The sequence below is a fragment of the Taurulus bubalis genome (genome assembly GCF_910589615.1).
Source record: "Taurulus bubalis genome assembly, chromosome: 4".
NCBI lineage: Eukaryota > Metazoa > Chordata > Actinopteri > Perciformes > Cottidae > Taurulus > Taurulus bubalis.
This window is the reverse complement of record NC_136592.1, coordinates 29,909,019-29,928,130: the sequence shown is the minus strand read 5'-3', so window position 1 is coordinate 29,928,130 and position 19,112 is coordinate 29,909,019. Positions and strand designations below refer to the sequence as shown.

General features: G+C 45.2%; 1 protein-coding gene across 1 annotated transcript in view; it reads left to right on the top strand.

Moving 5' to 3' along the window:
* Positions 1-9,410: 9,410 nt before the first annotated feature.
* Positions 9,411-19,112, top strand: part of arid1b (AT-rich interactive domain 1B) — a gene marked incomplete at both ends in the record, with an annotated part of 155,745 nt that continues 146,043 nt past the window's right edge. The window contains one exon of the mRNA XM_079216991.1: positions 9,411-10,688. Coding sequence (XP_079073117.1) covers positions 9,411-10,688 — 1,278 coding nt within the window. The remainder of the gene's footprint in view (positions 10,689-19,112) is intronic.

Below are 19,112 nucleotides of genomic sequence, written 5' to 3'. Positions count from 1 at the left end.
TAAACATGCCTCAGGCATGTAGATATTACTCCCCGGCGAGATGGCTGAAAATTAATGGAAATTGTTTTAGAGGAATCATTATTAACATTCTCCTTTGGATGCCCTTTTGTCATCTCAGCCCTGTCGCCTCTCTTGTTTTATTCTCACGCTAATTTATGCAGCCGTTGACATTCCTGTCGGTGTGTGGATGTGCCGGGAAATGTGAATAATCAGACTAATAATTAGTAATTGCTCCGTCACTTCAGTGGGCATATATTTTGGCATTAGAAGACTATCAATCATGCAATTACTATCTTATTTAGCTGTTTTGTTTCGCTCTTATCTTCATTGCCATCATTTCTGATGTTTAGTATCCAGTAGGTGATTTTCTGCCACTGTAGTCACCACTAACCACATGTTTTCCCCCTGGTGAAGAAGGCTTGGTTGTAGTGTAGTATAACACAGCAGACTCACTCATCTCTGGAACCAGGAAATCTCGTTCCCTCACACATACGACTCAATTTCACACCCCGAGCTGGATTAAGAGGACTCTTCGCTCCGGGCCTGCGCAGGAAAAAAAAGGGTAAATATCACCCTTGTTCCTGGTGGCGGAAAATCCGCTATTTAAATGGTGGAGTAATATAAGTGACATTTTCCAGTTCATTATGCAGCCCCTGACCTTCACGATGCGCGACTTGGATACTTCTCCGGCAAAAGGCGAGGCCCGGTTTCCCCTAATGGGAGATGTTTGACCTTGTCAGGAACTAAGAGGAGGTCAGGGATGAAGGAGGCTGTAATGGGCCCAAGAGAGATGGGACGCAGCAGGGGGAACACCTACAACCACACGTAGAGCACTCCAAACAGCACTTAAGGTGGCATTTGTAGCGACTTAGAACTTAAAAATCTAACAATTTCTTGACGGAATTTAGTAACTCATCAAATTGTGTATTTTGCAAAGCGATAACACCTTTGATACATTATGTAAATGTCTGATCCGCAGGGATAATCTATAGCTGTCGATTGTTTACTACATCATCTGGTCTTCAGCACTTTGTGTTTATCTCTGTTTGTGGCCAAACTGTTGAAGCTTATCACCGATGGATTCAACTAATCTTCAACTGGCTCTTTGCCTTCATGTCCAACCGTACTTTAAAGACTCCTCAGGATTCCAGATAAATCCATCGCACTCAGTCACCAAACGTAATAGAAAGTAATCATATCGGGAGTCTTTCACGGATTAGGCTGTTTTGAATGTGATTTATAATCTCTTTCATTTGTGTGAACTACAATAATGTGCACTGGGCGCCTTGCAAAGATAATCTTATTACCCAGTTGGCTTTTGTTTTCTGCTGCCTTGCTTTTATTCTTTATTAAAACATTTTGCTGCATTAAACATGCTAATTTGGTGGCTGGGCATAATTGGGGTCTTGCTTTAAAAAAAACTCTCCCCTGTTTTGGTAGAAGATTAGGAATTTCATCTTCAGGATTATGTATAGAGTACAGTGAAAGCCCATGAAATAGTCTTGCTTTCCATTATGTTTAAAGCCACTCAAGCTTATTAATGTGAAAGGAAAATGTATTATTCGCCACACAACGGCATTGTCATATGACAAAAAAGATGTCAGATGGCAGCTATTCTGATTGATGGGATTGGTCGCCTGATTAGTTCTCGTCCAATCAGTGTGCTTTGGGGATCAAATTCATCAAGCCAATCAGCTTTCAAACAGACAGACACATCTTGGTTATTCGAGTTCAGTGTATTTTCAGGATTGTTAGAAATAGCCCAACATTTGCTGTCAGAGCTGCAGCAGCAAAGCTGTCAAATCTTCTCTGCTACTATAATCAGAAATGGAGCGGCAGCAAACCTGGCTTTGGACACCAGAAGAGAGAATGCGAAGCAGATAAAAACCCCAGCAAGTCACGCAGGAATCCTCATTGATCACTGAGGGCTTTTCATGAGCCTCAGATGTGGAGAGATCAGAGCTTCAATCTTACTATGAAATGATATCTCACAATGTGAAATGATTCCCAGATCTCCTGGAGAAAAGAAAGAAAGAAAAAGTGCAAAGAAAGCGCAAAGAGAATATTCAGGTGGCAGTATTTCTGCCTCGTTCACCTAGGGGTCTAATAAGTGATCACACAGAAAACCGGGGAATCTCTCACCCCCCCCCACCCCCCGTAATGGCGAGCAACTTTTGATTCTGTGTCAAAACATATTTAAAATTTGAACAGTGCCGTCACTCCTGTGGCGTGCCGCTCTCTCCGAGGGGCTTGTCACGGGAGGCGTCGCGGCATGCGGCTCCAACACACGGGGCTCCTTTCATTTTTCTGTCTGACATGTTAAGTGTGATGCTACAAAGAGGTTCCATTTTAATTGTTTGGACAGATCACTCAAGGGAGAGGGGCTTTGATTTGGGGGTGTTGACAGAATAGGCACAGGCTGGCTGCGTTGCTTTGGTGTCTGCCTTGCCAATTCTGGCACTGCACTGTATTGATCGTGATAAGCTGTTTACCTCAGGCCTCACTTAAGCTAAAGGCCAAGCTTCGTCCAACCTTTTACTTGCGGTAATTATGTTACTACAATGTGCTATGATGCAGAGATGACTTGTCATTGCTCCACCCTTTTGGCTTTGTACGCAGAAATCCATTCAATCAAATTGTGAACTCTCAGTCAATTTTTATTGGATAATCTCTCAGGTAGATCTGAGGAACGCTAGGCAGCTAGCTTAGTGGCAAACAAGCCATTGATCTATAAGCACGAGTCAACTGTATGTGTAATATCTTTATTAAACAAGACGAATAGGCACTCGAGCTGTGCCATGCAGGCACTTTATGAAATAGGAGTATACCTCGATGGAGCCTAGTGAGTGGTGAGAAATCACCTGTTGATGGCCCATAATGTAATAGAACATTCCTTTTGAATGGGCGGGAACCATAATGTCATACAGTCCATTAATATTCTCCTGCTGTGCCCACATCTTGGCTCTCTGCTCCGGGGGAATGATTAGGGTGACGGACGATGGGGCGATGACACAAGAAAACAACTTCCCCACCTCCCTTCATCCCCCCTCCCCCCCCCCTTTTCTTCGCCTCCCCTCAACCCTTCAACACAACAGCCACAAATTACCCACTTTGCTTGCAATATTATCACGGCTGATCGTTGGTGTCCATAATTAGAGTCTTAGTGTCGTCTAGCCTCCATTAGGCTAACAATAGTGCCTTGGAACAGGGCCACTTTGGGCAAATAACATGTTGAGAACACTTGACTTTTTGTGAAGAGATAGTGAAAAGCATCTAAGGCTATTACTGATCCAAACAGCCTCGAATGGTTCTGTGGCGAGAGGCTCTGTGAGAGCCATGGATAGGCAGATTGTGGAATCACATCCATTGCAGAGAAACACACATACACAGGAAAAGATGCAACCGATGCAATCACAAGTAGGAGCACACGCACACACACACACACAGACACACACACACACGCGTCTTTATGCTCAAACGGTGACAGCGTTTTCCCTCTCCGTGCCCATATTCCTTTGACAGAGACGCAAATACAAATATCATCACACTGCACGCTGCAGCCTAGTGGAGCTTGTATTTCAATCACACAGCGTTAGATAGCTTGCTGCTGAGTTTCCTCTCGGGCTACAGAGAGAGAGAGCGCGCTCTGTATTCTGAGCCCAGTCCCCTGTTTGATCTCCGTCATCGCCCCTCTAAGACATCATTGTGTAACACTGTAAAAGCGGACGGCTTCATGGAGCGAAGGAAATATCAAGGAAGTTATTCATAAATATTAGATAAGATCAAAACAGCCAGTTGCTCTCAGACTCTGAGCTCCTGGGTCAAGTCATCCACATCCCTTTGATTTTTTTTTTCTTCCACTCAGGCTGAGCAGGGTGTATTGAGCATGCCCCCCTCCCCCCCCCCTCCAACTTTAAAGAGCTAGAAAAACGAGACAATATGAGATTACCACTGAGTCCAATCCTCTTACTAATAAGCCACTAAACAAAGCACAAATCTACTGTTTTGTTCCATTTCTGATCAACACTTTTCATTATTCATAATTCTCTTGTTTTGATTACCGTCCCTAACGCACAGCACGCTGAACCTGTGGAGATTAATAGGCAGCATTCTCCAAACTCTTCCTCCTCTCTTCCTCCGGAGCTGACACAAATTGGTGAAATATCACTTTGATCATGCCTCCTGAACAACAAACAAAACACAAACCTAATTAGCCTAATTCAAAAATCGTTCCAAATGCTTCTGTTTTTTTTTCTTCACGAAAGCCTTCCTTTCCGTGCTGTTGTTAAAAGCCAAAGTTGGACGTGTCCGTGTTTTACCTCTGTGAATTTGTGCTTTAACTGATTATATATAACGTAAGTCCCGGGATCTGACCTTTGACCTCTCAATTGACAGCAGACAGGGGGCGCTAGTTGCTCTAATGCGCCAGTTCTATTTCCACAAGACCATTTACGCCAAAAAGCAGAACAAAGGAAACGTCTTTAAACAGACTTGAAGGCTGTGGCGGGGTTTTTTTCGGTGTTGGAGAGCTCGCTCTGCTGACTTCTTTGTTGATGTTAGTCATCCCATCTGGGGAGAAATGTCAAGTGGCAGGGGAATCAAAAAAGCTCTGTGATTTATTGCACCACTTAAAAACAAAATCCCAGTAAAGACATGGTGTAAAATCTGCTTACTATAAAGGATGAATAATCACGTCATTGGGTTTATATTTTGCACATCGTATGGCGTTTATACTATAGTCTTGACGGTCACATCAACAGGCTTCCATATACCGACTCATGAATATGCTAAATCCGCCGAGAAATAGGCAAAGTTCTCGTCTTTTGCTGCTGGTGCCACTAAGTTGCTGTAACAGTTGATGCATCGCGTCAGCTTTAATGCCAATAGGGACTTTTCCAAGGGCAGCAATGCACCAAAGCTATACAGCATTTGAAGTGTTCACTTTACTACAAGCAGCATGAAGTTTACCTTGCAATGCTAGCGGATTAGCTCACGTTGCCGCGCTAACATATGCAATGACTGCCGGCGAGCTCTCCCCCATTAGGTTTGCACATCAAAGGCGGCGGGAGAAGTTCTTCACAGGCAGTTAAAAGTGGGCTCAGTGTGGATCTTGTAAATACCGTCTTTGAGTCTGTGCCTCTCGGGGGACACTTCACACACTCCTCCAGTCAGGAGAAGGGAGGGAGGGAAGGAGAGGAGCGGTGACAGGCATCAGAGAGGGAGGAGGGGATGGAGGTGGTGGTGGTGGGGGAGGTTCCTGAGAGCCCAGTCCCCTGTCACCTCCAGAATAGGATCTGTGGATGAAGAAAATCACTCTCCTCTACTCTCCTCTCCCTGTCTGTATCTCCCTCTCATCCTCTTCCTCCTCTTCACACTTCACATGATAGCTGACAGTGAAAGTAGAGCATAGCTGTTTTCCGTTTTTCTTTTGAGTCATGTTTTTCATAACACATAAATAGAGCATGCGGCGTCCTGGGAATTCTGCGATTCTGTGTTTCAGTGTACAGGCGGACACAATAGCATCCACTCTTCTCAAGTGTTGTTGAAAACATTTTATCCATCATAGCCGTTTGTAGGGCTCTGGTGAGGCCCTCGACTCCGCGAGGAGCTGGAAGGAATAAGAGATGTGTTTTGTTAGCAGCCACACACACACACACACACACACACACACACACACACACACACACACACACACACACACACACACACACACACGCACATACCGCATGCTCCAAAGCCCATCCTAGCTTGGATTTGCAGACTGATCAATTCAAATGCTGTTATTTACCCAAGCCTGAAATGAAAAGACTATGGATCAATTTGATGCACTTCCATAGGGTGTGCTCACAATGGCTGGCTGGCTTTTTGTCTCAGCTCCACCCTCCTTTTCCTCCTCCTTAGCCGTCCACCCCTCATCTTAAACAAGTCTCCCCCACCTTCAACACCCCTACTGCAAAATATAGTCTGGCTCACGTACACAAACCATCCACGATGCATGCTCTCCCTGCACGCTCGTTCTCTCTTTTTCATCCAAACACACCCACAGTGTGACACCGGGGCTGCATCCGTCTGAGCTGTGTGTGAGTGTATCTGAGTGTGCATGTGTGTGTGTTTTGGGCTGACCCACTTTCTGTGCTTGGCCAGGCTTGTGCTGCTGCTGCTGCTGCTGTCTGTCTGCTCTGCTGTGCTGTGCTCTTCTGTTCTGTGGTGCTGGGGGGAGATCCCTGCAGACTCCCCCGGAACAGACTCCAGCTCTCCTCCTGACAGACACTCACCGTGGCATGTTATCCCCCCGCGGATTGGAGACCTCTGCCTTGCTCTCTGTGTGTGTGTGTGTGTGTGTGTGTGTGTGTGTGTGTGTGTGTGTGTGAGAGAGAGAGTTTCATATACATCTTGATACAGATGCACGAGTGAATACAAAAATGCATGCACATGGCTGCGCACACAACAGCACACACACACACACACACATCTTACACACGTATGCAAAGCACATACCATCCCAGATCTGTATATTTTTAATTCCATCCACCCTCCTCCGGCTCCTCCTCCTCTCTTCCCGTGTTTGTCTGGAGTTATTGTTTCAATCTTGCTGCATCAGGGGGCCCCTGAAGGTTATAAATTAAACATAAATGCAAATGCGCTGAGCCATTGCCCTCCTCCACCTCCCTCCTCCCTGCACACACACACACACACACACATCCTCGCCATTCAAACAGATCAGTGTGTCTGCGAATTAATAGGAGAACAGTGGGCTTTTTTTAATGAGCGAGGGAGGAAAATTAGAGTTGCAAAGCCACAGCGCACACCCAGAGCTGCAGCCGAGGCAACGGCTTGAAAAGCCCGGCGCCATCATAGAATATGCTAATGCTCCAGGTCCCCTCACTGTCAGCGTTAGTGTTGCTCTAGATGAAATCAGAGCTGAGGCTTTGATCTGGGACACTGATGGGAGCCGGAATCATCATGTGCACAAAGTACAGAGAGCAGGAAGGGTGAGGATGAGGCTGGTTCTCATCAGAAAAGGTGCACGTAAGCAATGATGAAGCCCGACCATGGAGACGTTCCTGATCATTTATGGAGATATTGTTTTGTCTACGCATACACAGACCAACAGCAGTTATCTTCCATCACCTACACATTTCTCTCTCTCACACACACACACACTCATACACGGAGGGTGTAACCGCGATGTCTTCTCGGGGTGTCCTATAGATGAATAGCCATCTGGTCTTGTTGACGCTATAGGCTGGGCCTGAGTATACTGAATGGTGAACACCATGGAGACTTTGTTGTTGGACCATAACAACATTATAGCTTTTATTCTCTGCCATATGGGCTCATAAAGGAAAACGGCTGGGAGAGGTTTCTAGGGGTGTCACTCACTTTTATTCTCTTATGATTGAGCTCCTATTTGGAAACGTGAGATTAAACCTCTTGTTGTAATAATGTGATTATTTTCTTTTCTTCAAGTAGCGAAGTTCATATTTTTGTATAAGGCCGTCCTATACCCTGACATTCATTTCTGCCCTACTGAAACATAAGGTGTGTTTCTGCTTGTGTTTGTATACATTTATTATTATGTTTGGGGAACTTGTACTAACACTGTGTCTCCAGCAGGGGTCTTACCATTGTCATGGACATGGCTTCACAGTGAATTATCTTGAACTGTACACACTATTAGGCAGAGTGAATTGCTCCTTCCTCCTTTCACCAATATGTGACCTGAAGCAACAATTACGAGTTGGAGAACCTCGTCACCAGCATTACTATGGTCACCGTCACCTCCACCACTGGCATCTTCGTTGTCATCGTCACATTTGTTCCCGCCGCCACCAGTCATCTTCATTACCACGGCCATCCTCAGCACAACTCTCATCCCCAAAATGCTTCTCTTCCCACCCCTCCGCTCTCCCCTCCCCTCCTCTTTCATCCATAGCTCCCTCTGCTGATCAAATGCATCTGATCTCATCAAAGCAGACCCTCTGCTCACTCAAGTCCCAACAGACACCCCAGCTTCTTTACTAAGCACAATTTTACATTCATGTTTGAATACCACTGATGGGATAGGGATAGCATATCTTGTAGACTTTGGTTTTGTGTGGTCCTACACTGCAGCCTGGGGTTGATTTTGTTCTTCTTCTTTTTTTTTTCTTCTTTCATTATCATTTCAGACTGGCTCCTCTCTTACAATGTAAATCAAATAAAGGAAATTAAAGAATGTAGCCTTTTATTCAAATAAGACCCCTAATGAAGAATGGCTTTAATATTCATAATATTCATATTACATTCCTACGGAGTGAGTTTTAAGTGACCTAATCATACTGAATGGCATTTTTTTAAATCTGCTATCACATCAAATAGCCCCGCATATTAAACCGTTCATAATTTGTGATATTTTCATGGTTTCCCCCACTGATTGCTGTGCTACTCTGAAGGGGAGCATTACTCCTTTTTCAGACTGAAAATAAGTGATTGGAGTATAGGGGATGCACTCTGTGGTGCAGATATTACAACGCTATAGCCACTATAAAGTGTGATTACATTCTTATTCCGATGGCAACATTATTGCGCACAGCGTGTGGTTGCGTGTCCGACTCCTGTCAGAGCTGCAGAGAACTGGCTGGAGCCGAGGGACAGAGAGGGGCTGGGAAGAGGGAAAATCAGATCTGGATAATTGCGTAGAAACTCAGTCGGGCAAACTTAACATCTGCTGGTGCGTTTATTTGAAGGATCCGTGTGGACTGGAGCAGCAATGTCCCTGCGTAAATTGGAAATGCCCGATCAGTCTCGGTTATTGCTTGTTTAAAAAGTAATATGCTCTTTAAACTCAAGGGAAGGAGCCGTTCCTTGTTGACCGTCTGATGTGCAATTATTGAAAGATACCTGGGTTTTATAACACGTGTCTCGTGTGAACAAATGGCCACCATCAATGCATGTTTTTCTTTTTCTTCTGAAAGTGTAAAATCCTCCTTCAAGGCAACGTAAAACACCGAAACATCCGAATGCAGAGTGTGTATGGTCCGCTACTCCAGTCCGGGTTTTCCATGTGAGGCGCGCCGGAGCCCTGGAGGTGGATAAGCTTGTAGAGCCCGCTCTCTCTCATGCCATGCTGGGCCACAAGGGCTCCGGGAGACGCTGCTACATATTACCGAGAACCGGGATGGAGGAGAGGCGGAGGGGGGAAGAAAAAAAGTTTCGTTTAAACCTGGCAGAGGAACTTTCAACATGAAGCCTCACTGACGGAACAATTCCACCACAGCAACAGCAGCGCAAGAACAAAGCTTGCTTTTTCCACTGAATACATTTTTCTCCTCCCTGCTTGTGTTCTTTTCCTTCCCTCTTGTGTTATTCCCTGCGTGCGCGGCTGGTCGGGGCTCGCTGTCACTGCGCGCTGAGATGTTGGAGTGACCATGGCTGCGCAAGTTGCATCGGCTCCGACCAGAACTAATAACAAAAATAAGAAATTAGCCAGCGGTTTGGGTCCGGACCTCAATTCGGGGAAATCAGGAGGAGGAGGAGGAGGAGGGACCGTACAGCGGACTGGACCTATGCTCGGTGCCGGAGATGGGACTCTGAATAATGTAGACCATCACCGCCGAAACGAGCTCAACATGGTTCATTCAACTTCCACGACTCACAACGCGTCGGACGGCCACGACAAGGATGGGAATAACCTCACGTCCGCCTCGGCTTCGACTAATTCAACCACTTCCTCGATGGAAGCGGGTTTGATCGCGAACCACAAGCTGAAATGTGTGGGGAGCGGAGATCCCACTCAGCCTCAGCCGCCGCCGCAGCAGCAGCAGCCGCAGCAGCAATTCGGCCAATTTGCGCCACATCAGCAGCGACAGATCCAAAGTAACAACACCGCCAACAACAACGGCCAGGGGCCCCGTGGGGACCGGGCCATGGATCACCAACACCACGGCGGCAAAGAGAACCTGTTGGGGGGCCAGGGGGAGCCGCAGCAGCAGCACATGCCAGGAAAAGGTGAGGGGGAGCTCACCTGTAAACCCGCGGAGAGGATGATGGGCACCAGGTACGAACACTCTTTGGGCCCAACTGGTAACAACTCTGAGTTTAATAACAACTATTACACTTCGAGGCCCTGTTACGACCAACATGGCGGACAGCAGCAGCAAAGCAGTGGGATGGGGATAACGCAGTCCTCGGCACACAACAGCATGGAGAACTCCCACGAAGCAGGGTACCACAACAGCCAGTACAACCAGTACCCGGCCTACCGGGGGGGCTACGGCGGCGGGGCCTACGGGATGATGGGCCCCTCTGGGTGCCGGCAACCTGGGAACATGATGATGGGCAGCAACTCCTCCGCGAGTCACGGCAAGTCTCCCCTGGCAGCTGCTTCGGGGGGCTTTCAGAGGTTCCCAGGACAAAGTCAGCAGCAGCAGCAGCAGCAGCAGCAGCAGCAGCAGCATCATCCCTCGGGGGCCACCCCGACCCTCAACCAACTGCTGACGTCCCCGAGCCCCATGATGCGGGGCTACGGCGGCGCGTATCAAGACTACAGCGGCTCCACGGCACAACAGCAGGCCGGCATGGGCCTGGGGAAAGACGCGGGGCAACAGTATGGAGGCAACTCGGCCCACGGCTGGGGAGGGCAGCAAAGAAACCACCCTCATGCAATGAGTCCAGGCAACGGAGGGCAAGGCCTCGGCAGGACACAGGTGAGTTTGGGAAACTTCTCAGTCAGCCGGTCAGTGGACTTTGGGGTCTCACCGTGTGTGTGTGTGTGTGTGTGTGTGTGTGTGTGTGTGTGTGTGTGTGTGTGTGTGTGTGTGTGTGTGTGTGTGTGTGTGTGTGTGTGTGTGTGTGTGTGTTGGCCACAAGTACACTCCGTGTGAGAATGTAAGTGTATAAGGGCCTATATGAAAATTACCTGGGTCAATATTTTTTTTTATCAAGGTGCTTTTATGTAGAAGAAAGGCCATAATGTGCGTAATTGTGTTAATAGACCTGCACGAGCTACACCATGACATACATTATGTATGTATTTGTATGTAACATAATAAGGGAAGAAAACCTTGAATTAAAATGCGTTTCTAAAAATAATATTATTGAATGAGCCTATACAATAATTGATACGTCAAATCAGATACCGCGTTTCTATCCGCACATTTCTATAGGTCATACCCTCCATATTATTTCATTTTATCCGGGAGATTAAAAAGCAGCCTCCCCGTTGGGCATGTCCACCTCTCTGCCGACGTGGTGCCAGACACGTTGCCAACCGCCCTGTTTAGGACGCGTTGTATTCAAGGCGCTCGTCGAACAAAGTATAACAAAAAAAATATTCCTGCAGAAAATACATATAAATGATCATTATGAATGCCAACGTTCTGTAATTATCATATCTTATTTTTATTTATTTTTCTCCCGATTTGTAAAAGCAAAAGGACACCGCGGGCGCGCGAGCACCGTCTGTGTCTCTGCGCGCGCTCCGCGTCTATTCTCACGCAGCCCGGGATTTGAATAGTGGAGGTAAACTGGCTAAAAGCGCTCCGTACTCCCAGCTCACAGTTGACACCCAGTCTGCCATCTGATTGGCTCCCTGTGGCCCCGCGGGGCAGACTGCGCTCAGAGGGAGAAGAACAAAAAAGGAGGATTCTTGCAGGGATCCTTGGCCATGGCGCTTTAGTGATGCTGCGTTTAAGTCCTATGGGAATACTCCAGACTTGGAGGCCGTCCAACACAATAATTGAACCTTTATGAAGGTTTAGGCTGCTCCAGATAATGATTCTCATAATTTGAAAAGACGTACAAAAACACTGCAATGTCAACTCAAAGAACTAACAGAAAACAAATAGATAATGTGTCCTCGTGTGGAGTTATAATCTTCAATTTCTTGTCCAGTTTTGTTCGTTCTATTTGATCTGAATGCATCATTTCAAGCTCAATTTTGAGAAATCGTCCAATGCACACAGATCGTCTTCATGTGATTTTAATACATTACATAATACTTTGTGCATTGGCATTTTGAAGTAAAAGGAAAAGCTAACTTTTTTTCTGGAAACACACAACCACAGTTTTAGACAACAAGCCCAGCAAGCTGACTTCTGTTGGCCCCTGCTGCAGCTCCAGTTGAATGCCTTTCTCGGGCACCTCAGTGGTGACATCTGAGGGTGGGAAGAAAGGGTTGCTAATTATTCAAGTATTCCTCCCTCTGTCTTTGGGGACTGCACTCAAGGATCCCTGGGTACTGAAACACTGATGTGTCCATCGCGTGCATACCTACAACCAGGGGAGGGAGTCACTGCTCGTTCACAACTCTGCTCTCAAACAACACAGCGTTTCTCCAGAAGAGACATTATTCTGCGGTTGTTCTTGATGCACTAAATTATTCGTACCGCTGTATGGCACATCTGGACGACTGGAGGGTAAGTTGGTTGAGCATAGCTTGTACTGTCTGCCTCCCGCAAAACAAAAGCAGTTCATTAGCCTACATTGTTTCAATCAAAGGCAATGCAGGTTGGCTGCTGGGGAAATTAAGTAAATGTCGTAGCGTGGGAGGGTTTGCTGCGGTATTGATTGTATCAAATTATGCACTAATAAAATGGTCACTAGAAACCTACAGAAATATATATCACTCCTTAATACACACATTCATGCTCAATATGTGCAGATTGGACATTCAGAACATATATGTATGTATATATATACAGTATATGTGTGTGTGTGTGTGTGTGTATGTCTGTGTTTGTATATATGTTTGTGTGTTTATATATGTGTATATGTATACATGTGTGAATAAATGTATATATATACATTTATACACACACACATATATATATATATATATATATATATTTATATATATATATATATATATATATATATATATATATACAAGAGGCATATTCTATACTACCTTATTCGTATTCAGTTTGTTTGTGCTAATAAATCCAACAAATCAGCCCCCTAAAAAAAAAAAACCTTACATTTGACATTATATACTGCAAATGTTTTTAGTTTTTTCAGTTTCCCACTTCAGGAGTAAGTGCATGTGGGACTCTGTATTTTTTTTGACTCTACCAACATTTCAGCAGCAGTATATTCATGCTACAAACGCCCTATGTTTAATTCATATTTGGAACGGCAGCACTGCTCTCCTGTGCACTGACAGGCTTAGTGAGAAAGGCGAGCTGTGTAGTGCATAATACTGCCTCCAAATTGGCCCCGTGATATGACTGCGCTTCACTTCAGAGTGCTTTTGGTCGGAGCACACCTCTGTCACCTGTTGGCACAGTTTCCCCTCTTTCAAATTCAATTTCCCTCCCCACTGCCTCACTTCAGGAGCAAGCTGTGAGCGAAACAAGTGCACCTCATTTACACCGCTGTCTCCCCCCCCACCACCCCCCTCTCACACTCACTTGTCTGGCCACTCACCGAAATGAAGACAGAGCCCTACCACTGTGTTGTGTTGTGATGTGTGCGCACACACACATCAGGAGATGTGTTATTTAGAGGTGTGTGTTGAAGCTGCTCTCTCGTCAAAATGACATCGTCCTAGTTTTTTTAAACGACTGTGGCCTACTTGATTGAGCAATATCAGGATGATGTTCGGTGTTCAGTTTGTGACCTTCTGCCTGTATGTGTCTCACATATCAGCTGCTTTAAACCCAGGCTGCTCATTGTGTGGTGCTCCTCGCTTATGCCCAGCATATTTCTATAATGTAACAGCATATGTGTAATCCTAATGACTGAAACAGACAATTCTGTCTCAACTTATATGTGTAACAAGGATGTGTCTGTTATCCACTAATCAGTACACACACACAGAACAATACAAGTAATTAGCAGATAATAACGAGGGCCTAGCAAGTTGGAAATAGTGTTGTTGCTTAGATTATTGCAGCAGCGACTCATTTAAAATCTGACCTATAAAAACAAAAATGAATGGATATTTACAGTTTCCATAAATGTATCACTATTATGCTCAGTGTTTTGCCTTTGTTTGTTTTTAAGAATTGCAATCAAAGCCCAGTAGTTATACATATCAAAGACGAGACTCACTCCCATCCTTAGTAATGTGCTTACCTTGAAATGATTCCTGCTCGCAGTGCTCTCCAGTGCATACTGTTTACATTTCTCTCTTATGAATTATTAGTGTGATACGAACAAAGACTTTATAATAGGAGCAATGCATCAATGTCACATTGTATTATGCGGCTATCTCAGGGAGCCTTGTGCATAGTGATGGGCCTGACTGTGGCTGCTGGAATTTAATTTATGGTACATGTTCTGCATCGGACAGACAGCCTATGGGGTCTGGTCAGGAAATGCACATGCAGGTGTGCATGCATGTGTGTGTGTGTGTGTGTGTGTGTGTGTGTGTGTGTGTGTGTGTGTGTGTGTGTGTGTGTGTGTGCGCGTACGTGTCGGTGCTTAATTTTTTTCTGTGGGATGTGTTGAGATTTTCTGTGTTTGTGTGTGTGTGTGTGTGTGTGTGTGTGTGCAGCAGGAGAAGGCTAATGCCCCTTCGTCACCACTAAGCAGTCCAACTTCAACCCCGCCCCTCTGACAATGTCTCTCTCTCTCTCTCTCTCTCTCTCTCTCTCTCTCTCTCACAATGTCTCTCTCTCTCTCTCTCTCTCTCCCTCCCTCCATCTCTGGCTCGGTGATCCTTCCCATCAGTCGTTTGTTTATGTTGGTTTGTTTACATCTCTGTCTTGGCTAGCCAGCGCAGTGCTGATTAGCAACACTAGAGTGAAATTGTAATTTGCTCTGTTGCGTCCGATAACAGCCCCGTGCAGCGTTTTTCATCTTCCTGGGATGAAACACAGAGCCTGCTTAGGTAATTGGCAGGTCGGGGGTTATCGCCCGCATAACGCCAATTAATTCAGATTTTTAGAAATAATATGAATTTAAAAAGCAGGCTGTCCAGTTCAATCACTGGACGTAAGCTCATGTATTATTAGCTGGCTTAATAAAACAATTCTAGCTTTTTTTTTTCTGGTCCGACTTTGCACTCCTGACGTCCCCTGGAGTTAAAGGTTGATGTGTAAATGGCCTGAAGGAAGGATTTAATTACTGCGAGCGGGCGATGATTTGGTGTCAGCTGTTTCTCGGCGCTGCCTTATCTGAACTGTTGGTGTCAGGAGGGAGCTGGAAAATCTAAACCAAAGCAATTTTGCTAAATAAAGTTAATTGTGCATATGGGAGAATTTGACTTTTACGGGTGAATGAAGTAGTCCAAGGCTTTTTGGATTTGATTTGACAGTCATTTTAATTTGAGTGGTGGTTTTCTATAAAGGCGTCCTTCGGCATTGTGGGACTTGTAGGATTTATCACAGGTCTGGCACGGGGTTAGATACATTGCCGAACAGGTATCTCAAATAGCCTAATGGCTCTTACAGCTATGAGTCCATCAATTGCAAAGAAAAACTTTAGAATTGTCCCAGCAGTCACATTTCAAATGACTGTTTCCTTCTCTTTCTATCGTCTGTCAGTGGAGTGGAAGTGAATAAATACTTCATTTCCCACACAGTTGCAGCCACCTGCCAAAGTGAAGTCTTCAACAATGTAATAGTATTTGTTATTGTTCTGTAGTGCCTGCTCCTCAGCCTGAACACTGAAACAAAGAAAAGCTTGTCAGTTGTATAATCATCACATGACTACCGCATGGCCACAATTATGACATTTTCTGGCTGCAAAAGAAATTGCTTTTGTAATGATTTTTCCAACCGATGCATTCCTGTTGATAAATATCAGTTATTTCTTCATAAAAAGAAAAGAAGAAAAGAATTCTCCTTGTGTTGATACTTCGGTGCTTTCTTCTCTTTGTAAACAGAGAGAGAGAGAGTACAGGAAGGCCGGGGATGTAGAAATGTGGCCGATGTTAGAAGGGAGTCACACGGAGGGCTGCTGACTTCTGAAGAATGGGCTTGGCTGAGTTCACAGAGAAAGAGAGAGATTCAGGGTCTGAACTCTGGTCAATGTCAGCGTGGTCAAAATCCTCTCCCTCTAAAACACACCCTGCTCCATCCAGCCTGGTGAATGCTGCGATGAAAAAGAGGTATTTACGATTTGTTGGCCTCACACACACAAATATATTGGGTTTCTTCCCTTATAGTCTGTGTGTGTGTGTGTGTGTGTGTGTGTGTGTGTGTGTGTGTGTGTGTGTGTGTGGCAAAGCGCCAGCTCTCTGGCAGCGGGTGCTGTAGTGGCACCCCAAACCCACACACCAACACCCCCACCCACCCTGACCTTCACATATGCTAATTAGCCACGTGGAGCTCCTGAAAGGAAGGACTCTGAGCTCTTTCTTTCTTTCTGTTTCTCTTTCTTTCTTTCTTTCTCTCTCTGGGGTTATGTTCCTGTGTATTTTGCATTGTAAATGTATGACACTTAACTACGTATATACTTACTAAACAGATGGCGCTCAATGCTAATCAGTTTGTAGCCATCTCTTTTTGTTCTTCCTGTGTTTTCTCTCTCCTCTTTGTGTGCCTCGTGTCCCAAGGGAACAGCAGTCAGTTCAGAGGTATTTAGACAGCCAGCACATCCTATCGAATATTTATACACTATACTGAACAGATCTGTAGGTTACTACTGAAGCGCCGCCGTTCTCCCCTCTTTGGCCAACAGAAGAGGAAATGGGAAACATGTGGGTCAGTCCCTCTAGAAAAGAGTCATTTTGTGATTGCAGCAATTAATGCAAATTCAAATAGTTAGCTAGACATTTTTAGGACCTTTTATCCAATAAAACTAATGGTCTGATAGGTCTGATAGTTCAGCTGGGACAAAACGAAAAGAGAGGAGGATCCATTTGTTATCGTGGGAGTTTTTTTTTTATTCAGAAGAATGTAGAAGATTTTTGGTGCACATTACTTTTCATTGAAAATGAGCACATTTTATATGTTGACATGTTTGTGTGCAATCCATATACTGTGTGTGAACCATCCTCTCCTCCTCTTACCAGCCTGTGAGAAAATCATCATCATCATCATCATCATCATCATCATCTGTCACTGTACACATCAGAGCCTCTCTGTTTCTAGACTGTAGACTCTCGTCACACGTCCTGCTGTTTGGTTTGAGTTCATTCTAATCAGCGCTGGCACAGTGGGACCATTTGCTCAGCTAAAAGAAGGAGAAAAAAAAAGAATGCAACCAAACAGCGGCAGCAAGGCGCTGTCTGCCGTCTGTGATGCACAGAGAGGCAAAAATAGAAAAACGATGGGACACGGACGACGCACCGAGTTTCTGTTGATGGGTTTTGTCTGTTTCTTTGGGTCGTTTCTCTTTGACTTCCACTTTCTTTTCTTCTTCTTTTTTTTTTGCACTGTCACGCACACACACTCAAACATATACTTATGTGTGCATCTCTCTCTCTGATTTCTGTGTTCACTGGTCAACCATGTATTTTCCCAGCCACAACGCGGTCCCTTCATCTTTTTTCCTTTCTTACCAAGATTGTCCATTACAGCTTACTGTGTGTGTGTGTGTGTGTGTGTGTATGTGTTTATGAGCAGAGCTGGTGTGAGGATGTATTGCTGATTTATAGACAGTGGTCACAACTGGACACTTGTGGTCACTCCTGGCTGAACGCTACCTGGTTTGGATCAATTTTATCTCAGCAATTTAGGAGCCAACCTCACACAACATCCACCTCAGAGCATACACACACAGTGGACACACACATACACACACATGGATATTAATCATTGTACATATTGCGAGTGGGAGAAGAGGCTATGTTAGAAATGTGGTTATAACGTGTTGCAGTGTGTGTGGAGTACATATATGTAGCCTTGGTATTCCTCCCATTACACACCTCTCTGATACGACCAGACTTGTGTTCCACATTCCAGACACTCCTCTGACACAAACCGGATGGACTGGATTCGATATTGACAACACAAGTGAACTTTATTTTGAAGTTTAAATGTCTTATTTTTTTTAAGTGTTTATTTCTCCAAAGGATATCAATACGGTTGGCAAGAGCAGATGTTTGCCGTTAATCTCCCTGTGCAACTGTGTGTGTGTGTGTGTGTGTGTGTGTGTGTGTGTGTGTGTGTGAGGGGGGAGGGGGGGGGGTATCCCTACTCAATGAACATCCATAGCTACTGTTGGCTAAACATGCAAAGGTTACTGTAATGTCAGACACATGCCAGAGGGGAGTGTGGAATACCACATTAACATAATCCATAGACAACTGTCCCATTAACAAACATGGCCACAGCGCGGCAGGAGGAGCACATGGCGGCTCCGGCATGAGACCGAATGGCGGGGTCGACAGCGCAATGGCACTCCTCCGCCCGGATAGACTTTTTCCAAGGAAAATAACCGGTTGTCAGATTTTGGCATGACGCGCCGGGACAAATTATGATGCTTGAACCTGAAACATTCCTCTGCTCGACACTGGGAAACGGCTGCCAGCTTACATTGCTCACACAGTCACACAATGTGAAGGCGGTGTTGTCTTGTCTGACCTGCTTTCCTCTGGGTGCATGTGTCAACAAGTGTGTTGTGGATAAAGAGACTTGATTTGGGCCTTTTATCGTCACAATATACACTTTTCTGCGCTAAGTGTACTTATATGTGTTGTTTTCCTCAGCAATGAGGCCCATTTGTGTCAGCAGTAAACTGCCTTATTCCAGGACTCAACACAGAAATGATTACAAAGCAGCAATTGGACTAATATTTAAAGCAATTCCGTGTTAATTAGATGTTGTTATGGTAGTTGAGGCGACTATCATGTTGCCCTCTCACCCGCTGGGGCTGGAGTCTGCGCTGACAGTCGCAATGGTTGTTTTGATAATTATGTGTGCAAAAGCCGGAGAAGAAGAAGAAGAGGCTCTTACTGCATTTTGAAGAACACATTTTTCTATTTACGGCTCGGTTGGACTGTGCGCGTCTGCGATTTCAGCGTGGTTTTGAGGGATCCATTGTTTTCACTCGCATAACGGCTGTTTTAATTAGTCTGTCTTTGGAAATTCCTTGTATGTGTTGTGGTTTGCGTTTGGACGCTGTTGACTCCCACAGCTCCCACTTTTTTTTGTATGCATTCGCTACGTTATACAGCAGAGTCATGTGCGGAAACCTCAGCAATTTCCCATTTTCAAGCAGAAAGCACTACTTCATCACAG